General features: G+C 42.4%; 1 protein-coding gene across 1 annotated transcript in view; it reads right to left on the bottom strand.

Annotated features, from left to right (window-relative positions):
- Positions 1–4,559: 4,559 nt before the first annotated feature.
- LOC311146524 (protein phosphatase 1H-like) overlaps positions 4,560–23,752 on the bottom strand; it is a gene marked incomplete at both ends in the record, with an annotated part of 53,727 nt that continues 34,534 nt past the window's right edge. The window contains 4 exons of the mRNA XM_084183043.1: positions 4,560–4,707; positions 4,911–5,062; positions 6,727–6,834; positions 7,018–7,081. Coding sequence (XP_084039169.1) covers positions 4,560–4,707; positions 4,911–5,062; positions 6,727–6,834; positions 7,018–7,081 — 472 coding nt within the window. The remainder of the gene's footprint in view (positions 4,708–4,910; positions 5,063–6,726; positions 6,835–7,017; positions 7,082–23,752) is intronic.

The following is a 23,752-nucleotide window of genomic DNA, read 5'->3' as shown; positions in this document are numbered from 1 at the left end:
TGACATCTGTGATCAGAAATGGGTTCTGAATTAACATGGTGAGCTGCTCTCCAAAGCTGAAGCTGTCAAAACGGTTGCTGAAGTTTACAATCAGCTTATCAATAAAATCAACAAAAGAAGACAAATCTCTCTGTCCCTGAACCTGTTCCTGCACTGCTGGGAAGTGTACACAGTCTCCCTGCAGGTCTTCCTTGAACACTTCAAGTTTCCTCTGAAAGGAGCGAACAGCTGTCATCAGTTCACAAATTGAATTGTCCTTGCCCTGTAGCCTCAAATTCAGTTCATTCAGATGTGACGTGATGTCAACCAAAAAGGCCACATTATCCATCCATTTCTCATTTTCTAAAAAGAGAGAAAACTGTGTTGCCTTCTGACTGCTTAGCTCTGCCAAAAAAGATGCTAATTCCCTCCTGATGTACCAAAAGCGCTCTAGCACCCTGCCTTTGCTGAGCCATCTCACATTGTTGTGCAGCAAAAGATCATCAGCATTGGCATCAACTTCTCTGAGGAATTCCCTAAGCATGCGATGCTGGTAGGAAGAGGATGCCCTGAGAAAATTTATCATTTTCATCATTGTATTCATCACCTCAGCATGCTCATCTGACAGGGAGGCACAGAGGACAGATTGATGAATGATGCAATGGTAAGATAAAAGCTCAGGATTGTCCCCTTTCAGTCTTGCTACAGCTCCTTTTTCTTTCCCTATCATAGAAGGGGCTCCATCTGTGGTTATTGAAACCACTTGTTTTGGCTCTATTCCTCTTTTTGTTAACATCTCCTTAATGGCCAGGTAGATATCCTCTCCTCTTGTACTGGTCTGAAGGGGAGTGACACCTAACATGTCTTCACAGAATGTTTTCTGGGCTGTGTTGAAAAACCTGGCAAACACTAACAGCTGAGCATTGTCACATATGTCAGTGGACTCATCCACAGCTAAGCCTACACATGGTGCCACATGGTGCCTCATCTAGCTGGGTTAGCACATCCTGAGTTAATATTTCACTTTTCTTTGTGGCAGATGATGCTGACATGGGAATTTGCTTTATTTTATCACAAAGCTAATTTTTTTGTTTTCCCTCAAGTAGTGTTTCAGCTACTGCACTCATGCATTCTTTGACAACCCCTCCATCTGTAAATGGCTTTTTGTGTTTACCCAAAATCCAAGAAACTCTGAGGGAACACTCAAGAGCACGTTGTTGGGCAGTGAATGTGTTGCTCAGGATCCTGGTGGACTGGTCATATCTGTCCATTCTGGATTAAATGCTCTGTTTTCATTGTCCACTTTTCTTTTTTTGGAGAGTGCCATTTGTTCCTTATTTTCTCTAACTGTTACCCTTTTTCTGCCTCACTCGTCTGTTTCGCTCCCTTTCTCCGTCTCACTCATATTTTCGTCAACTTTCTCCGTCTCACTCGTATTTTCCTCAGCTTTCTCCGGCACACTCGTCTGTATCTCTCCCTTTCTCCGTCTCATTCGTCTGTTTCTCACTCGTCTGTTTCGTTCCCTTTCTCCGTCTCATTCGTCTGTTTTCGCTCCCTTTGTTTTCTACATATATCGCTATCTTTTTAATCCGACTTTCTTTTCCTTGGTAACTTGCCTCTAAAACTCTCATCTGTCTGCACTGTAGAGTCCCAATGTTTACCGCCAGGAATGCAAAGACTTCATTGGCTGAGTGGTATCACGTGGGATCGCTTAACTCACATGCAATTGGTCGGTGAGTTTCGTCATTCACAAAACGAGTACCGTAAAGACTACAAAAGCTGTGCATATTAAAATAGAAGCGCCCCGTCAGGTTTTAATTCATAATCTTTTGTTTTGGTCCGGGTCCGTATGGGACGGCTTCTGGGTCCGGATCCGGACCGCGGTCCGCCTGTTAGTGACCTATGGTCTATGGTGTACTGGTGTGGGGAATGTTTTCCTGGCACACATTAGGTCCCTTGATACCAATTGAGCAACGATTGAACGCCACAGCGTATCTGAACATTGTTGCTGACCAAACCCAATATAGCATCTTTGGGATGCGATGAAATAGGCTGTTCGCAGCATAAACGTACCGCCGTCCAATCTGCAGCAACTACATGATGCTATAGTGTCAGCATAGACCAACATCCCTGTGGAACATTTCCGACACCTTGTAGAATCCATGCCCCAAAGAAATCAGGCTGTTCTGGAGGCAAAGGGGGGTCCGACCCGGTACTAGATTAGTGTACATAATAAACTGTCCGGTGAGTCAGGCAATGTCCATATATCATGACTATTAATGATGTCAAGAAGTTTGGATGAATCTCCAGTTTGGCATGTGTAATGACATGACAACTGTGTCTGAGTTTTGGACAACCCTTCCCCCGCTTTTTTTCCATGCTGGCTGAAGACCGAGCTAGCCAGTTCTAGCTAACACCAGACACAGATGAAAGTAGAAACCGAAGTATATTTGCCTTAGATGAGCAGGGGAAACCTCTAATTATATTTGCTGACACGCTGCAGTCAAATTTTAGCACCACTAGACTAGCTACCTAGCTATGTAAACCACGCCCCTCTGCGAACGCTCCTTCTGAGATATTGGTTACAAGGCGGTACCTATTTAAATTGGTGTACTAAAATGAGGATTTTGTGATGTCACAAAAAGCCCTGAACCCAAATGTTTGACATCGGGGAATGGACCAGTAACTTTATGATCAAATTTTATTAATGTAGAAGCAACAGTCATTTTTCATACTTTGATCTGGTTTCATCCAATTATCATAACATTTCATGAAAAACATGATTTTGACTGTGCAAGCGTTAACCTGCCATGACCGACAACTGCACAGCAGTTTCATTGCTTTTGTTTAGGTGATGTCAGAGGTGTAACTGCGTTGGAGCTGCTCTTGTCGTCATTGTCACGAAACCACACCCGGGTTAGAAGTTCAGAATGAGAAAGTGTAGGCTATATAGAAATAGTGACACTAAAATTGAAACGCATTAAACAAATTAATAAGGATTGATATCAGCCTAATTGAGGTGTAGATTACAACACACATTCCAGTGTTTGACCTTGTAACAACAAGGCTGCATGGGATTTTTACTAATGCGACAATGGCAATGTCCGCGATAGGTATAATGCCGGGAGTCGCTTGCTGATTTGACAGCTCCAACACAGTTAAACCTCTGACATAATCTAAATAAAAACAATGAAACTGCTATGTAGTTGTCAGTTATCGTGGGTTAAGGTAGATCTGATTGGAACTAGCCCTAAATGTAGCACATAGTGTTGAGGACTCACTCGCATGAGTCTACTGACCGGTAGATAGCAGAGTCAAGAGCCAGAAACTAGTATATTATGTTAGGAAACCATTTTAGAGCACTGCATCTGTGAAAACTTAATCCAGAACTTGAGCCACCATCAACAATATATCAAGGGTGACAATGTCACCAAATATGTAATGTAACATGTAGGAAATGATATAGTATGTTTACATCAATTAATATGTTTTATCATGGTATGTATGAAAATAATACAAATGTTTGTGGCAGTATGACTAATATGTGGATTACTGCCACTGAATTGAAGGATCAAGTGTGACAATACATCAGTCTCTATAAATAAATCCTCTCTTACAGTATTGAAAAGTAAAATACGCATAGAATGGCACATACTGAAGTGGCAATGGTATAGGCCAACATACTTAATAATCCATGGAGTATATGAAAGCTAAAAACATCCTTCATCTTTTTTCTTTGGGTTCAGTCTGAACTACTATCCCCATCTCTATCTCCATCTCTTTCCCAAAGCAAGCAGCATTACATGCAAATAAACATCTTGACCATCATCAGCCTAAAGTAATGATCTAACAGGGTGATGAACAGAAAGAAATATACAGCTACATCATAAGATTTGTAACAGAACTTGGGTCTTGGTCTATGAATACATTGTACGACTGTCATTCAAAAAAACAATAAGGTAAGAGTTCTATGACCGTTTTTACACCAATGAGGAAAACAACAAGATCAAGTCATCCAAAAACAGAAACAGTACCATAGTAAACAACTGCACCTTGCTCAGTCAGATTATCTATCTTCATTACATAGGCTACATCAACAAATCAAAAAATTTGATCTTCACTAAGTTCAGCCTCCCTTTCCAGTTGAGATGAGTGAGATGTTTTAGAAAACGACATACATAATACTTTTAATAGAAACCATTTTCTGCCAGACAAACACCTGTCTGTACTGAACCTTGGTAGGTCTTGAAGAAATACTGTTCTTCAGGAAGTGACTCCTCTGAAGCCACACAATGTGGCAAAGCAGGAAACAAAGCTTCACAGGTCAGCACAGTCCAGCATCACATGACTGGGATCTCAGGTCACATACCACAGAATCTTAAGCTCATACACGTTTAGGGAAGAAGGGAACATTGTAACATCTTGTAGGATTAGTTTCTTGAATATCACTTACAGTACAGCACTGAGTAGGGGGGTGAGAGAGAGAGAGAGTTTCAAAAAGAGGGGTACAGTACTGCTGGTTGAGGAGGGAGCCTGCCATAGAGATGGGAGTCTGTTCCATTCAAGGCCTGTAGGTGGTTCTAGGGCTGGCGGTTTCCGTACATCAGAGGGATGATGTAACAGGAGATGTCATCTCCAGATCCCAGCCGTTCATTAGTGATCCGCCAGCCTCGTTCCTTCAGTACTCCCCGTGCTCTCATCACCAGATCCTGAGCAGCCAACGTGTATCTGGTCACAGACATGAAGTGGAGGGGTGTTATGGCAAAAATGGTCCACCGTCAATCGTTGTATTTGCCTTGTTTGTAAGATGTTGGATGTTCACTCAATTTACAAAATTACATAATAGAATGTCAGAAGGATGTCATGGAAAACTAGTGAAAAATTAACTTTTACACGCACACAGGTCCACTTGCACACAGACACACACCTACCTGTGTAAGTCGTCAGGGTCACAGTTGGCCAAGAAGGTGGAGACTGATTCGTTGACTTCCTTGTTGGACAGGACGTCCCAGAGGCCATCTGTTCCCATCACCAGGACGTCGTCAGCACCGTGCTCATACTGGTTTAGGTTGTACACCGTCACCTAGAAAGAATAACAACATAATGGGTCAGGTTGTGCACAACAACAACAGCAACAGCAGAGTTAGCATCACGCTCGTACTGAGTCAGGTTGTACACCAGGGATTATCAACTAGATTCAGCCGCGGGCCGACTGCAAATTGACCGCAAGAAGCCCAAACAGATATAATATTTGACAAAAACATAATAATTTCAAACCTTGCTTAAATTTCTATACGATCACGTGTATCTCTATTACGCATGGGAATATATTGGAACAGATTTCCCAAATGAAAATCACTTGGAGCTGATTTCCTGGTGTTTTTACAGTCTTATGTCCAACAATAAGAATTGGACAGAATAAAAATGTTTGCTCAGAAAACTTTGGGGGCCAAATAAAACCACTCATGGGCTGCCCGCCAGTTGGGGAACCCTATTGTACACCTTCACCTGTAACAAACAACAGGGTCTTATTCAGGAGGATACACCATAGCAAAACCTCTTGCAGCGACAAATGTCACGACAGTGGTTCATTAATCACTACCAGTAATCTTTATCATACACCTCCTAGTACTCTTTATCATACACCTCCTCCCAGTAACCTTTATCATACACCTCCTCCCAGTAACCTTTATCATACACCTCCTCCCAGTAAACTTTATCATACACCTCCTCCCAGTAACCTTTATCATACACCTCCTCCCAGCTCCTCCATTTGTCCCAATTTAGTACTGGTGCTAATTAAAATCAGATCAGAATACAGCTAGGATTTACAAACCATATGCATCGTAATCCAGCATCTGGGAGATTTCTTTGGATGCGCGCACACTAGTCTGCCTCATAGAATTACATATATAATTGAATAGCACTATCAGACAACCTTGGTTTGACCATGACAGAGGAACTGTGGTACTGTACACCCAGCCTGATCCCATATTGTATGTGCTTTAGCCACCTTTTCTATCGGCATACTGTAGACCCTGAAGCCATTCTCTCTGCCTTTGATCTAAAGACGATAACAGTGTATAATAATGTCTCCATCATTAACACGACATCTAAGTGTCTCATTCATATTCCATCATACAGTACTGTACACTAGATTAACAGTATACGTTCATACATTCACAGCAGAGAAAGTAGGAAAGACGTGGGGGTGGGGAAGAGGGGGTGAGAGAGTGAGCGAGAAAGAGAAAGAGAGTGTGAGAGAGCGAGTGAGAGATAGAGAAAGTGTCCTCGATGAAAAAGAACAGGAAGTTAAACTTGTTGAGGCAGCCAGATGAACCCTGGCTGAACTGCCTGTATAATGAATTAAAGATCAAAAGAGCTGCACATGATAAGACTGAACGAGACAGACTCGACGGATGGACTATGAGTGAGATGAAAGAGCTGTGAAACTACCAGAGTCAGGTGGGCAAAAGTACATTATGCATTACTCTTTCATTTCTTCCTTACATGAAATATTTACTTTTGTCTTTACTCAATGTTACAAACCCAGTTAGCCAATCCACTGAAAAAACAACACTTTCACTCGGTATAGGGTAACGTACGCTAGCTGCCTGGATCATAAACTGAGCTAAATGTGTGCACAAGACATGAGCTGGATATACGATGGTTTGTGTGTGTGTGTGTGTGTATCTGTGGGTAGAATGGTGCCAGGATGGTAAATGCCGTAGCCAGAATTAGATTTACCTCTGGACAGCAGGACAGGAAAGGCTTGATGTAGATGTTGGAGTCGTGGACTTTAAGATCATGGTCACCAAGGCCTCTGGTCACTCCTATGGTGGCCATCACTCTGGCCTGAGGAAGAGTCGTAAAGACACCAGTTAATATACTATTACACTAAGATATAAACCAGTTTTTACTGTGTAATAAACTCTGTTATATGTCTGTTATAAATTCTGTTCACATCCACATTTAAACACAGACATGCACACACACTCTCTCACATGCAAGCACGAGACACACACACACACACACAACCTTTTTCCCTTCGCCGTAGACCAGGGGGAACCTCAGGTCCTCGTCTTCTATGGTTTTATACGCCCTGTGTGGAAAGAGGAGACAATAATGGGTTTTTATTTCATGGTTTATAGCGCTGAACATTACACACACTGTATTTGATGGTTCTCAGTAGACCTGTGGCTGAAGGGAGGAGAGAGGTGGAGAGAGAAAGCAAAAGAGATGGAGCGAGATAGATGAATAAAGAGACAGAGGAGAAAGAGACAGAGGAGAAAGAGACAGAGAAAGAAAGAAAGCACAGGAAAAATCACCTGAGAACGAGGGAAGCAGATGGAGACCTCAGAGAGATCTTTCAATTATGCTACAGTTCATGTAGTTTTTCCTTCTCTGCTTTATAACAGGCCAGAGAGCCATTCTGGTTCTTCATAGCCACAGTCAGGACGTTTAATCATGACCCTTCCTCTAGTTTCACATACAGTGGGGAGAACGAGTATATGATACACTGCCGATTTTGCAGGTTTTCCTACTTACAAAGCATGTAGAGGTCTGTAATTTTTATCATAGGTACACTTCAACAGTGAGAGACGGAATCTAAAACAAAAATCCAGAAAATCACATTGTATGATTTTTAAGTAATTAATTTGCATTTTATTGCATGACATAAGTATTTGATCACCTACCAACCAGTAAGAATTCCAGCTCTCACAGACCTGTTAGTTTTTCTTTAAGAAGCCCTCCTGTTCTCCACTCATTACCTGTATTAACTGCAACTGTTTGAACTCGTTACCTGTATAAAAGACACCTGTCCACACACTCAATCAAACAGACTCCAACCTCTCCACAATGGCCAAGACCAGAGAGCTGTGTAAGGACATCAGGGATAAAATTGTAGACCTGCACAAGGCTGGGATGGGCTACAGGACAATAGGCAAGCAGCTTGGTGAGAAGGCAACAACTGTTGGCGCAATTATTAGAAAATGGAAGAAGTTCAAGATGACGGTCAATCACCCTCGGTCTGGGGCTCCATGCAAGATTTCACCTCGTGGGGCATCAATGATCATGAGGAAGGTGAGGGATTAGCCCAGAACTACACGGCAGGACCTGGTCAATGACCTGAAGAGAGCTGGGACCACAGTGTCAAAGAAAACCATTAGTAACACACTACGCCGTCATGGATTAAAATCCTGCAGCGCACGCAAGGTCCCCCTGCTCAAGCCAGTGCATATCCAGGCCCGTCTGAAGTTTGCCAATGACCATCTGGATGATCCAGAGGAGGCATGGGAGAAGGTCATGTGGTCTGATGAGACAAAAATATAGCTTTTTTGGTCTAAACTCCACTTGCCGTGTTTGGAGGAAGAAGAAGGATGAGTACAACCCCAAGAACATCATCCCAACTGTGAAGCATAGAGGTGGAAACATCATTCTTTGGGGATGCTTTTCTGCAAAGGGGACAGGACGACTGCACCGTATTGAGGGGAGGATGGATGGGGCCATGTATCGCGAGATCTTGGCCAACAACCTCCTTCCCTCAGTAAGAGCATTCAAGATGGGTCGTGGCTGGGTCTTCCAGCATGACAATGACGCGAAACACACAGCCAGGGCAACTAAGGAGTGGCTCCGTAAGAAGCATCTCAAGGTCCTGGAGTGGCCTAGCCAGTCTCCAGACCTGAACCCAATAGAACATCTTTGGAGGGAGCTGAAAGTCTGTATTGCCCAGCGACAGCCCCGAAACCTGAAGGATCTGGAGAAGGTCTGTATGGAGGAGTGGGCCAAAATCCCTGCTGCAGTGTGTGCAAACCTGGTCAAGACCTACAGGAAACGTATGATCTCTGTAATTGAGGCACTGAATATCCCTTTGAGTGTGGTGAAGTTATTCATTACACTGGATGGTATATCAATAAACCCAGTCACTACAAATATACAGGCGTCCTTCCTAACTCAGTTGCCGGAGAGGAAGGAAACTGTCAAGGATTTCACCATGAGGCAAATAGAAATCCAAACTGGATAAATTAGTAATTTAGCAGACGCTCTTATCCAGAGCGACTTACAGGATAAATTAGGGTTAAGTGCCTTGCACAAGGGCACATTGACAGATTTTTCACCTAGTCAGCTCGGGGATTAGAACCAGCGACCTTTCGGTTACTGGCACAACGCTCTTAACCACTAAGCTACCTGCTGCCCGTTGGATGGTGTACAGAGATCGATGGGAGGGGTTGAGTAGAGCTGAAGGGACTATAAACAAACAAAAGATAACTATTGTAAAATATACTGTGTCTGTAAAATGTATATACAGTTGCTGTCGGAAGTTTACATACACATCGGTTGGAGTTCAACCACTCCACAAATTTCTTGTTAACAAACTATAGTTTTGGTATGTCGGTTAGGACATCTACTTTGTGCAAGACACAAGTAATCTTTCCAACAATTGTTTACAGACAGATTATTTCACTTTTAATTCACTGTATCACAATTCCAGTGGGTCAGAAGTTTACATACACTAAGTTAACTGTGCCTTTAAACAACTTAGAAAATTCCACTTACTTTAGAAGCTTCTGATAGGCTAATTGACATCATTTGAGTCAATTGGAGGTGTACCTGTGGATGTATTTCAAGGCCTACCTTCAAACTCAGTGCCTCTGAAAATTGCTTTTCTTTCGAAAACAAGGACATTTCGAAGTGACCCCAAACTTTTGAACGGTAGTGTATATGTACCCAAAAAATATATGAAATGATGCAGAAAATTACATTGACTGAAGCCACAATCTGCAATATTAAAGCTGAAGTATTGACTCAGGGGGTGTGAATACTTATGTAAATGAGATTTAATTTTCAATAAATGTGCACAATTTTCTAAAAACATGTTTTCACTTTGTCATTATGGGGTATTGTGTTTCGATGAGTGAGAGAACCATTTTTAAAAATCCATTTCGAATTCAGGCTGTAACACAACAAAATGTGGAATAAGAAGGCACTGTACACTACCGGTTAAAAGTTTTAGAATACCTACTCATTCAAGGGTTTTTCTTTATTGTTACTATTTTCTACATTGTAGAATAATAGTGAAGACATCACAACTATGAAATAACACATATGGAACCATGTAGTAACCAAAAAAGTGTTAAACAAATCAAAATATATTGTATATATATATACAGTGGGGGAAAAAAAGTATTTAGTCAGCCACCAATTGTGCAAGTTCTCCCACTTAAAAAGATGAGAGGCCTGTAATTTTCATCATAGGTACACGTCAACTATGACAGACAAATTGAGGAAAAAAAATCCAGAAAATCACATTGTAGGATTTTTTATGAATTTATTAGCAAATTATGGTGGAAAATAAATATTTGGTCACCTACAAACAAGCAATATTTCTGGCTCTCACAGACCTGTAACAACTTCTTTAAGAGGCTCCTCTGTCCTCCACTCGTTACCTGTATTAATGGCACCTGTTTTAACTTGTTATCAGTATAAAAGACACCTGTCCACAACCTCAAACAGTCACACTCCAAACTCCACTATGACCAAGACCAAAGAGCTGTCAAAGGACACCAGAAACAAAATTGTAGACCTGCACCAGGCTGGGAAGACTGAATCTGCAATAGGTAAGCAGCTTGGTTTGAAGAAATCAACTGTGGGAGCAATTATTAGGAAATGGAAGACATACAAGACCACTGATAATCTCCCAAGATCTCACCCCGTGGGGTCAAAATGATCACAAGAAGGGTGAGCAAAAATCCCAGAACCACACGGCGGGACCTAGTGAATGACCTGCAGAGAGCTGGGACCAAAGTAACAAAGCCTACCATCAGTAACACACTACGCCGCCAGGGACTCAAATCCTGCAGTGCCAGACTTGTCCCCCTGCTTAAGCCAGTACATGTCCAGGCCCGTTTGAAGTTTGCTAGAGTGCATTTGGATGATCCAGAAGAGGATTGGGAGAATATCATATGGTCAGATGAAACTTTTTGGTAAAAACTTAACTCGTCGTGTTTGGAGGACAAAGAATGCTGAGTTGCATCCAAAGAACACATTTTTACATTTACATTTTAGTCATTTAGCAGACACTCTTATCCAGAGCACAATTATTATTATTTTTTTATACTGGCCCCCCCTGGGAATCGAACCCACAACCCTGGCGTTGCAAACGCCATGCTCTATCAACTGAGCTACATCCCTGCCGGCCATTCCCTCCCCTACCCTGGACGAAGCTGGGCCAATTGTGCGCCGCCCATGAGTCTCCCGGTCGCGGCCGGCTGCGACAGACCCTGGATTCGAACCAGGATCTCTAGTTGCGCAGTGCCTTAGACCACCACCATACCACCAACACCATACCTACTGTGAAGCATGGGGGTGGAAACATCATGCTTTGGGGCTGTTTTTCTGCAAAGGGACCAGGACGACTGATCCGTGTAAAGGAAAGAATGAATGGGGCCATGTATCGTGAGATTTTGAGTGAAAACCTCCTTCCATCAGCAAGGGCATTGAAGATTAAACGTGGCTGGGTCTTTCAGCATGACAATGATCCCAAACACACCGCCTGGGCAACGAAGGAGTGGCTTCGTAAGAAGCATTTCAAGGTCCTGGAGTGGCCTAGCCAGTCTCCAGATCTCAACCCCATAGAAAATCTTTGGAGGGAGTTGAAAGTCCGTGTTGCCCAGCGACAGCCCCAAAACATCACTGCTCTAGAGGAGATCTGCATGGAGGAATGGGCCAAAATACCAGCAACAGTGTGTGAAAACCTTGTGAAGACTTACAGAAAACGTTTGACCTGTGTCATTGCCAACAAAGTGTATATAACAAAGTATTGAGAAACTTTTGTTATTGCCCAAATACTTATTTTCCACCATAATTTGCAAATAAATTCATTATAAATCCTACAATGTGATTTTCTGGATTTTTTTCCCTCAATTTGTCTGTCATAGTTGACGTGTACCTATGATGAAAATTACAGGCCTCTCTCGTCTTTTTAAGTGGGAGAACTTGCACAATTGGTGGCTGACTAAATACTTTTTTTCCCCACTGTGTGTGTGTGTGTGTGTGTGTGTGTATATATATATATATATATATATTTGAGATTCTTTAAATAGCCACCCCTTGATGACAGCTTTGCACACTCTTGGCATTCTCTCAACCAGCTTCATGTGGTAGTCACCTGGAATGCATTTCAATTAACAGGGGTGGCTTCTTAAAAGTTAATTTGTGGAATTTCTTTCCTTCTTAATGCATTTGAGCCAATCAGTTGTGTTGTGACAAGGTAGGGGGGGGGGGGGGGGTATACAGAAGATAGCCCTATTTGATAAAAGACCAAGTCCATATTATGGCAAGAACAGCTCAAATAAGCAAAGAGAAATGACAGTCCATCATTACTTTAAGACATGAAGATCAGTCAATACGGAACATTTCAAGAATTTTGAAAGTTTCTTCAAGTGCAGTCGCAAAAACCATCAAGCGATATGATGAAACTGGCTCTCATGAGGACCGCCACAGGAATGGAAGACCCAGAGTTACCTCTGCTGCAGAGGATAAGTTCATTAGAGTTACCAGCCTCAGAAATTGCAGCCCAAATAAATGCTTCACAGAGTTCAGGTAACAGACACATCTCAACATCAACTGTTCAAAGGAGACTGTGTGAATCAGGCCTTCATGGTCGAATTGCTGCAAACAAACCACTACTAAAGGACACCAACAAGAAGAAGAGACTTGCTTTGGCCAAGAAACACGAGCAATGGACATTAGACCGGTGGAAATGTGTCCTTTGGTCTGGAGTCCAAATTTTTGATTTTTGGTATTTCCCACCATAAAGCATGGATAAGGGGGTGTTATGGTGTGGGGGTGCTTTGCTTGTGACGCTGATTTATTTAGAATTCAAGGCACACTTAACCAGCATGGCTACCACAGCATTCTGCAGCGATACGCCATCCCATCTGGTTTGGGCTTAGTGGGACTATCATTTGTTTTTCAACAGGTCAATGACCCAACACACCTCCAGGCTGTGTAAGGGCTGTTTTACCAAGAAGGAGAGTGATGGAGTGCTGCATCAGATGACCTGGCCTCCACAATCCCCCGACCTTAACCAAATTGAGATGGTTTGAGATGAATCGGACCGCAGACTGAAGGAAAAGCAGCCAACAAGTGCTCAGCATATGTGGGAACTCCTTCAAGACTGTTGGAAAAGTATTCCAGGTGAAGCTGGTTGAGAGAATGCCAAGAGTGTGCAAAGCGGTCATCAAGGCAAAGGGTGGCTATTTGAAGAATCTCAAATATAAAATATATTTTGATTTGTTTAACACTTTTTTGGTTACTACATGATTACATTTGTGTTATTTCATAGTTTTGATGTCTTCACTATTATATTCTACAATGTAGAAAATAGTAAAAATAAACAAAAACCATTGAATGAGTAGGTGTTCTAAAACTTTTGACCAGTAGTGTATACAAGGTGACACATTTTTTCCAGTCTCTGAAAGACTTCAACTCGTGGATACCCGTCCCTCTCCCAATACAGGCTTTTTTGAAACGGTGGCGGACACAACACAAAATCCTCTGGGAAAAACAAAGAACTGACCAGACGCAGTGGCGTCAAGTGATTCCTCTCATCAACACAAATTCGACGATGGAGCATTTTTTGATGTTCTATTGACATTCAAATTATTTTTCTGTTTGCTAACTTAGGTATGTAGCTAGTCTAGCTAGCTAAGTTAGCTAAACATCTACCAGTAGCCATATCTATGACTGAAATGAGAAGAGGTTTTACAAATTGGAGATCTATTGCATCTCGATTGTAAAACCTATTCTTTTTTTTAATTCATAGAAATGGCTACTTAACAGCAAACAACCAACGTTACAACCAGCTACCTAAAGCTAGGTTTACTAGTAAACGTTAGCATGACTGGAGTTGGCTAGCTAGTTTGCCTGGTGCCTTCTAACTTGTAAATCATTTTACTAGCTAGCTATGTAACATAATAACATAAGGGTTGACAATGGTTATGATTATGACAGTGGATGCATTTCAATCTCACAAAATTATAAGCATGACACATGATAGGATTCCAAACAGATGTAAATAACAATTATTGGCTATCCAGCTAGCTAGGTTAACTAACAGTGAGGAGAAATAATAATGCAACAATTTACTGTTGTAAATATTTTTTGTCTTACAGACAATACCATGTGGTGCCTGGGCTTCTTCCTGGAGTGGATTCTAGATGGGAGAGAAACAGAATTCCTTTGCCTGTGTGTTTCATTGGAGCAGAACTGTATCCCATTAATTGTATCCCTCTCGATGGATTGGACATTATGCTGGATTTCAAGCAATAGATGACTCAAGAGGAGCTGAATGGCAGTTTAATCATGACAACACCCCTCCCATAATTTGCTGATCAACAGATGTCTGCACTTTACACATCAGACATATATTCCCTGAACTTTACTACAGTGATCATACTGTATTTTCTTCCTGAATGTTTCTTTGTGAATGTCAATTTCATCATGACCACCTCTCCAATCATCTGCTGATCACACAGTTCTCATTTTGAATTAGCATTAAATAGTATACATTCCCCTGTATTTTAGAATTTGACAAATATTTTTGGGGGGATATATCTGAATGTATAAAGGCCAGTTTATACTTTGTCTATTGACATGTCTGTAGACAATTAGAATGCAACAAGTGTCGCTGGTCAAAACAACATTCAATTTATACTCCGGTGGTGGAATGTCTGTAGACCGTCTCTGCGACTGTCGCAACGTCCATTAACGTGGTTACCGGACTGCCACAGCAACCAAATCCTCCTGAGACAAGATGATGCAGTTCTAACATTGTCAGATAGAATGATCTACTTTTATTTCATCACACTGTGGCAGTAACCTATTTTCTGTAAGCTCGCCATTACCTTGTAAATAATGATGTTGTTGTGGGTTTATTTTCCTGTAATAATGAATAAAACATAGCTAAAGTTTAGACGGTAGCTAGCAACGAACCAGAATATGGTTTAGAAAATTGCTTTTAGTTGCCTGGCTTGATAGGTTGACATTTATTTTTAAACCAATGTGTTTATTTGGAGCACCGGGCTGCTGATGTCATTTACAGGCTGTTGTTCTGTGTTTATACTTTTTCATAATGACGACAAGTTTGATGTTGGACGACAATAAAATGTTAATGATGTCGCTACGACAATTGTCTACAGGCATGTCAATAGACTGACTGTAAACCAGCCTTAAGATCTGTTTGATGCTATAGAGCCATGTACAACTTACAGTGTGGGAAAAAAGTATTAGATCCCCTGCTGATTTTGTACGTTTGCCCACTGACAAAGAAATTATCAGTCTATAATTTTAATGGTAGGTTTATTTGAACAGTGAGAGACAGAATAATAACAAAATAATCCAGAAAAACGCATGTCAAAAATGTTATAAATTGATTTTCATTTTAAATGAGGGAAATAAGTATTTGACCCCCTCCCAATCAGAAAGATTTCTGGCTCCCAGGTGTCTTTTATACAGGTAACGAGCTGAGATTAGGAGCACACTCTTAAAGGGAGTGCTCCTAATCTCAGTTTGTTACCTGTATAAAAGACACCTGTCCACAGAAGCAATCAATCAATCAGATTCCAAACTCTCCACCATGGCCAAGACGAAAGAGCTCTCCGAGGATGTCAGGGACAAGATTGTAGACCTACACAAGGCTGGAATGGGCTACAAGACCATCGCCAAGCAGCTTGGTGAGAAGGTGACAACAGTTGGTGCGATTATTCACAAATGGAAGAAACACAAAATAACTGTCAATCTCCCTCGGCCTGGGGCGCCATGCAAGATCTCACCTCGTGGAGTTGCAATGATCATGAGAATGGTGAGGAATCAGCCCATAACTACACGGGAGGATATTGTCAATGATCTCAAGGCAGCTGGGACCATAGTCACCAAGAAAACAATTGGTAACACACTACGCCGTGAAGGACTGAAATCCTGCAGCGTCTGCAAGGTCCCCCTGCTCAAGAAAGCACATATACAGTGAGGGGAAAAAGTATTTGATCCCCTGCTGATTTTGTACGTTTGCCCACTGACAAAGACATGATCAGTCTATAATTTTAATGGTAGGTTTATTTGAACAGTGAGAGACAGAATAACAACAAAAAAATCAGGAAAAACGCATGTCGAAAATGTTATAAATTGATTTGCATTTTAATGAGGGAAATAAGTATTTGACCCTTCTGCAAAACATAACTTAGTACTTGGTGGCAAAACCCTTGTTGGCAATCACAGAGGTCAGACGTTTCTTGTAGTTGGCCACCAGGTTTGCACACATCTAAGGAGGGATCTCAGGAGGGGAAGCTGAGACTCCATGTGCTTGTGGTGAATGGTCATGTCCTGTCTGTGGTGTACGGCCAGCTGGATAAGACTCTGCCGGAAGTAGTGAGTGCAGGGCTCGTAGACCTTCTTAACCACCAACTGTTTGGACCTCTTGCAGAAGATTTGCTGGCACTGCACGTCTCCTGGAAAGACATGGTTGTGGTGTTAGCATTTTACACTCAGTTTGGGAAGGGTGTAGGGCAACACGCCTTTGTTGATAAAGGTGTCAACTGAATGGGACCTAAGTGTTTAGAGACAGTCTAGTGTATTGTTTAGGGACAATGAGGGACATTGGGAGATGCTTTTGAGAGGAAAGTCAACAAAGTGAATGGCCTGGGGGGCTGCAATAGGTGTGACATTTCTTAGGAGGGCAGTTCTTACACAGTATACAGTGGCAAGAAAAAGTATGTGAACCCCTTGGAATTACCTGGAATTCTGCATAAATTGGTCATAAAATTTGATCTGATCTTCATCTAAGTCTCAACAATAGACAAACACAGTCTGCTTAAACTAATAACACACATCCAATTATATGTTTTCATGTCCTTGTTGAACACACAGTTCATAGTGCAGGGTGGAAAAAGTATGTGAACCCTTGGTTTTAATAACTGGTTGACCCTCTTTTGGCAGCAATAACCTCAACCAAACATTTTCTGTAGTTGCGGATCAGACCTGCACAACGGTCAGGAGGAATTCTGGACCATTCACTTTTACCAAACTGTTTCAGTTCAGCAATATTCTTGGGATGTTTGGTGTGAACCGCTCTCGAGGTCATGCCACAGCATCTCAAATCGGGTTGAGGTCAGGACTCTGACTGGGCCACTCCAGAAGGGTTATTTCTTTCTGTTGAAGCCATTCTGTTGTTGATTTACTTCTGTGTTTTGGATCGTTGTCCTGTTGCGTCACCCAACTTCTGTTGAGCTTCAATTGGCGGACAGATAGCCTTACATTCTCCTGCAAAATGTCTTGATAAACTTGGGAATTCATTTTTCCGTCAATGATAGACGTGCAGCAATGTTTTTTTGGGACAGCAGTGGCTTCTTCTGTGGTGTCCTCCCATGAACACCATTCTTGTTTAGTGTTTTACGTAGACTCGTCAACAAAGATGTTAGCATGTTCCAGAGATTTCTGTAAATCTTTAGCTGGATTCTTCTTAACCTTATGGAAATAAATTATGTATCATTAAGGCAAAATGTTAGGAAATGTCAAAGATAAAATATAGTAAACATGATTGACATTTTTTAAATCCAGATGCATGTCTAAATAAGGAATATAGGCAATACAGTGTGTAACCATGCTTTAATTAATGTATGTATATAATTTTTTAAGAAAGTGTCTGAGTCACGCCACCAATATAAAGAGATAAGGGAAAGAGGCCTCAATTGGAAAGCGCACGTAGCTCTTGTAAGAGTAAACAACATGTGTCATTGGACTTTGAAAGATAATGGTGGCGTGGCAGTGAGAGATGTTAATCATTTATCTTAGGGGGAGTAACTGTATATTCTATGTGTATAAAAGGAGATCTTTGAGCCAAGGAGAGGCAGGTGTTCCATGGAGCAGCTCAGCTTTGTTACGCAATAATAAAGTCTATTTTTTGGATTCACAAGCTCCAGTTTCTTGAGAGATATTTTTGAGTTTACTACTTTTGAATCAAATATTTCTACGACATAAATGACGAGCGTTGCCAGGAGTTGAAAACAGGGACCAGAGACGGTGGACATCTGCAGTTGTGAAATGGCTTGGACGGACCATACAAACAAAAGCGGCCGCTTTTAAAAAGGTAAGCCAAGTTCTTACTTATATAGTATAAAGTTTGTGTGGTTCGATCCGGGGCCTCAGCTGCAGAATACCAAGTAGGTCTCTCCAAATTTAAGAACCAGAAAATTTGAGACTGGGAGCTTTTGGATTTAAAAATACATGTTAAGGGATAAAAATAAAAAATAAAATAAAAAGCCTTGATGTTTGCAATATGTAGAAAACAGTAAGAGTAAGAGTAGATCTGATCGAGTGGGTGGGCAGTCTGTTTGGGTCGGTGTGGTTCATTCATTGTGGTTGGGTAGGGAGAGTTATCTGTTTCGTTTGGGTTGATCATTCGGTCAGTGTGATTGCATCCGTTTGACTAATTTGACTGTTCTGTCTGATGTGTCTTGTACTCTGTTTAAGCCATTGTGATTAAATTGGTTGTGGTTGGGTTGGATGATTCTTCTGTCTCATTCATGGTGCTCATCTGGACGGTCTGATCGATCTGTTTGATTTGATTGCTCAATTTGTGCATTCAGTCATCAGGGTCGCTCGGCTGCTCATCTGATGCGTCTGTTCGAGTCGGTCGATTCATTTGATTAATCTTGCTGATCACTTTGTCTGGGTCAGTTCGGCACGGGCGGCTGTCCATCTATTTGAACGATCAGAGAATAAATAGGTAAAAAGTCCTACAAGATACCGCTCTAAACGTGTCGAGGAAGTGTATCGTTTAGAGGGCTGCTTAGGTAGGCAGAAATCCTGTGTATTACCACTTTCTTCTGTGTCAGAAGAAAGGGCTGAATTTACAGGTCGCTTAGGAAAGTGTAAGATAGAAGTCCAGTAAGGGTGTGTCGAGGAAGTGAATCACCTAGAGGGCTATATAGGTAGATAGAAATCCTGTATAAAATTGTCTTTGTGTCAGGGAAGTGAATCAGAAAGGGTCGATCAGGTAAAAAGATAGGTCATCCGGAGTAGGTGACATAAATTGGAGTTAACACCGGTCATCCTGAGTAGGTCAACGGGTTAAACAGCCACTAAGGCTTCAAAATATAGAGAAAGTGTTAGATAGAGTAGGTCTGATCATCTCATGTGGATGAGTGGTTTGCTTGGGCTACTGTGAGTCATTCAACTGTCTGATTCATTTGGGCACAAGTGGCTGCTAATCTGGGTGAGTGAGAATAATAAGAAATCCTGCAAGTAATAGCCTTTTCTGTAAGGAAAGGAACTATATTTGAGGTCGTTTGAAGCTTCTGCCTGGTGGAGAAAGGGCATGCCCAATCTCGCATTAGGAAAGAGAATAATTCAATGTTATTTGGATATACATTTACCAACTGAGTTGAAAATTCACATTACTAGGAGGGGTATGAGAAATCCTGTTGGAGGAACAGGTCACGTGTACCGGTGTGATCATATGACGTCTATGCATTGTATTTTGGTCTTTCAGGGTGTGTTTCTGACATTATATTTGGAAACTTTAGAGGTGATGTAGGATTGTGATAAATTGACTACAGTTAAAAATAAATGGAATAGGGTTAAAATTCCAAATTTGGGACCTTTGATAGCATAAAATATTCCTGTAGGTTATACAAATAGTAATTAAGCGCGTTTGAGAACAACATTGTGTGAATGTGGAATGAGAGTGGTATAATGGTGTAAATGAGTCACACTCTGAACTTTGAATGATGAGATATAGAGGTGTGTATGATAATTATATATAAGTTTGAATAATAAGCTTTTCATGTAAATGATATCTTGGAGTTTCGTACAACAATGCCTGTCATAGAATTTTGTAAGATCAGTGAATAGTGACCAGCCTATACGATTCTGGGAGGATTCTATGACTGAGGGGAAGGATTTGGGTAATTAGTTGTTGTTCCGCTGAGACTAGATTATGATTAACTGATGTGTGGTAATAAAGAATCATTAGAAACATGAATGGTTTGGTTGATGTGAATATATTAGAATAGAATGAATTTTATGTGAGTGTAATTTATTACGAGGGATTGGATAAAATAATAGGTGCTGACTTGCACACCCAAAAACGTAGACGTATGTGAGGGGTGGGAGAAAGTACATAGATCATTGATAGAAATAACAGTAGGCATTATGATAACTATCTATCATTTTGAAGCAGAAGTGAGATAGTAAATGAATTTTAGTATAATAGGGGGAAAGAACATTATCCATTTGATTGAATAAGTTAGATCTGTTTCCAAATTAATGAATGTAGATTTGACTCGTTGACTGCTAAACCTTCCAGCTTGTGAAATCTTAGTCCTGTAAAGCTATTTTCTGATAAAGTGTGGTATGTGCCAGATACTAAAACTACTGACCATTATCATTGGAATAAAGGAGGATTTACTTGTCATTTCAATAAAGCATAGATTCTGCATCGCTGATTAGAGTCTAGGTTTTCTAAGTATAGTTCAACTATGGTTGTGGGTTGTTTAGATTGATGGAACAGTCAGGATAAGACTGGACGATTTAGCAGCCTACGTATTTTCAGACTGAAGGACTCACTTATTCAACGGGAAAGAGGGAGGAGTGACTATAGTCCAATCAGAAAGGACAGTTACATACATTTGAATAGCGGACTGGCAATTGCGATAGAGTTGTGGCCATAATTTGAATTGTTTAGGTAGACTGGAATGAAAGTAACGTCTTTTAATAATATGAATACAAATATACTATTAGTTATTGTTGGGTTGTGAATAGACTTTACTAATGCTATGTTTTAGTTCTCGGGTAAAAGAGAGTCATACTTGCTTGACTGTATCGAGCTGAAAGCGATATTTGAAGCTAGTCTGAATAGTTGAATGGAAAACATTTATTTGACAAATTCTAATTGTTATTACTTTATTCTATAGTTTGTGTGACACCAGTGATGTATGCAAATAGTTAAATGAATTCTAAAATGATAATTTGTTTTCGCTACATGGACCAGTGGAGTGTAGGTAGTTTGAACTATTATGCTGATGGGATAGTACCGACTTAATGTAGGTTCTAGATTTGTTCAACAACAAGTTTGTATTTTAAACTAAATTAATGCAATAGGCTACAATTACAACATTATCAGAAAAAGGCACAATCTAATGCGAAACCGTTATTACATATGTCATTAATCCAGTAATGATACAAAGCTAGAAGGATAACAATAGAGGGAGAGTGAACCAAAAAAGGCTGGCTTAATTACACCACCACCATACACAGAAGGGGGGCAGTATTATCAGGTTACGGGTCGTCTCAATAACAGGGAATGTAGAGATAGAAAAATAAAAAAGGAAGCAGCAGGTTTTCACACCAGGAAGAGGAGAACAATCACAGTTAGATATAGACTGTGATGGATGAACAAGAGTATGATGGGAAAAAGGATGTGGAGAAGACAAGTAATGAGGAGGATGAAGAACTTGAACAGTATGCTAACTCTGAACAAGAAAAAAAAAAAACATTATCCACGCAATGGAGAAATACAGGAGGGATGAACGGAAATTGGCGGAACCCTTTATGGTCCTGATCACCGCATCAGATAACCCACGGCGCTCTAGCCTGTCCCTCTCAGCAGCCAGGCCTTCAGTGGTTGGCCGATTATGGGCAACCGCCCTATCGTGCCCCCCGCCTGAGACAACGCGTCCCGTCGATGTGGAATTGGCCAAGGTGGCGCAATCAACATCTGACTCATCTCCGCAAACCAAGGAGCCCCTGGGCGATCGGGGGCTACCAGTATCACTGACAGCCCTCCTGATCTCACCCTGGCTAACAGTGGGAGAATGCAGGACAGCGGAGGGAATGCATACAGAAGAACTCTCGGCCACGGGTGATGCGCAAAGGCGTCTCTTCCTAGTGGCGGTTCTTCCTGTTCCCTTAGAGAGAACCATAGGGGACATTGCGCGTTCACACGTGACGCGAATAGATCCACCTCAGCTCTCCCGAACTGTTCCCAAATTTGGAGAACAATGTCCGGATGCAGACACAACTCGTCGTCTCTAGGACCCCCTCTTGACATGAGGTCTGCTCCTACGTTCAAGTAGCCCGGAATGTGTGCTGCTCTCAATGAGCGAAGGTGCTCGTGAGCCCACAGCCACAATTCCTCTGCCGCCCGATGGAGAGCAGGAGACCTGACTCCTCCCTGGCGATTTATGTGGGCTACTGTGGTCCAGTTGTCTGACCAGACCAGCACATCGCGACCCCGAAGGGTAGACGCGAAGTGGGTCAAAACCAGTCGAACCGTTTCCAACTCCAAGAGGTTGATGTGGCGACTCGAAGGAGGCCACACACCTCCTATCGCTTGGGTCTGACATGTCCCTCCCCATCCCGTCAGAGACGCATCTGTGAACATTGGGATGTAAGAGGACACTTTGCCTATCGGGACTCCGTGCGTGAGAACGCACGGGTTTCTCCAATAGTTCAGATCTGCACTGAGCGAGAGGGGAACCACCACCAACCGATGACGTTGACGCAACGGGTCTAGTCTCAGTTGGGCGAACCATCGCTGCATCCTGCGCATGTGCAGGAGTCCCAGCGGAACCAGAGTGGGCTGACGACATGAGACCCAAGAGTGACATGATCGACAGCGCCGTCACCGTGTGATTCGGACGACACTTCCTCAGGACTAGCAACAAGGCTACCCTTCGGGGGTCCGAAATTCGAGCACTCATCATTACAGTGTCTAGCTGTATCCCCAGGTAGACAATCTGATGACTGGGCCAGGGCGTGCTCTTTTTCCAATTCACAGCGAACCCCAGACGTGTGAGATGAATCACTGTCTGTGTTGTGTGAGTGATCGCCAGCTCTGCTGACGGGGCGAGAACCAGTAGGTCGTCTAGGTAGGCTAGTAGCCGTATTCCCTGACGACGCAACGGTTCCAATGCCACCTCCACACACTTGGAAAACGTGCAAGGTGCCAGGGCGTACCCGAATGGCATCCTCGTGTATTCGTACGCCACCCCTTGAAAGGCGAATCGCAGAAACTTCCTGTGACGCGGCTGTACCGGCACATGAAAGTACGCGTCCTTTAGGTCTATGCTCGTACAAAAGTCTCCTTTCTGGACACATTCCAGCAGACGTTTTGTCATTAGCATTCGAAAGGGCCGTTTGGTTACGCTCTCGTTGAGAATGCGTAAATCCAATATTGGCCTCATTCCCCCTGTCTTTTTTGGCACTAGGAAGTAGGGCGAATATAGCCCCTTGTTCCTTTGCTCCTGGGGAACCACTGTGACCGCCTCCTTCGCCAAAAGTTCCGTAATCTCTGAAACCAGAGCGGCCACTTTTTCGGGCGTTTTCATCACTGTCTCCACCACTCCCCTGAATGGGGGTTGGGTCCGGTGGAATTGGAGAGCATAACCCTTCTGCAACGTCTGTTGTAGCCAGCGTGAGAGGGTGCAGCTTCGCTGCCACTGCCAGCAATACAGAGAAAGCGGCCGAGCGCGAAGCTGTGGTACATTCAGTAGGAAGGACCTGTATTCCTCTATGGCACTTGCCGCCGCTGTTCCCAAACACTGAGGTGGTAGAAAAGCCCAAGGCGGGCCTCCCAAGAAAGGGAGAGGAAACATTAGTGCGTTCTGAACCAAAAGGGGGGGCAGAAACGTCAGTTAAACCCGTAACCGTCGTATTCCTGCCCTCCGTGAACGCAGCGCGGGTCTGAATTGCACTGACCGAGGCCACAGCCTGC

This window comes from Coregonus lavaretus, assembly GCF_964263955.1.
Source record: "Coregonus lavaretus genome assembly, chromosome: 19".
NCBI lineage: Eukaryota > Metazoa > Chordata > Actinopteri > Salmoniformes > Salmonidae > Coregonus > Coregonus lavaretus.
This window is presented reverse-complemented; position numbering and strand designations above follow the sequence as displayed.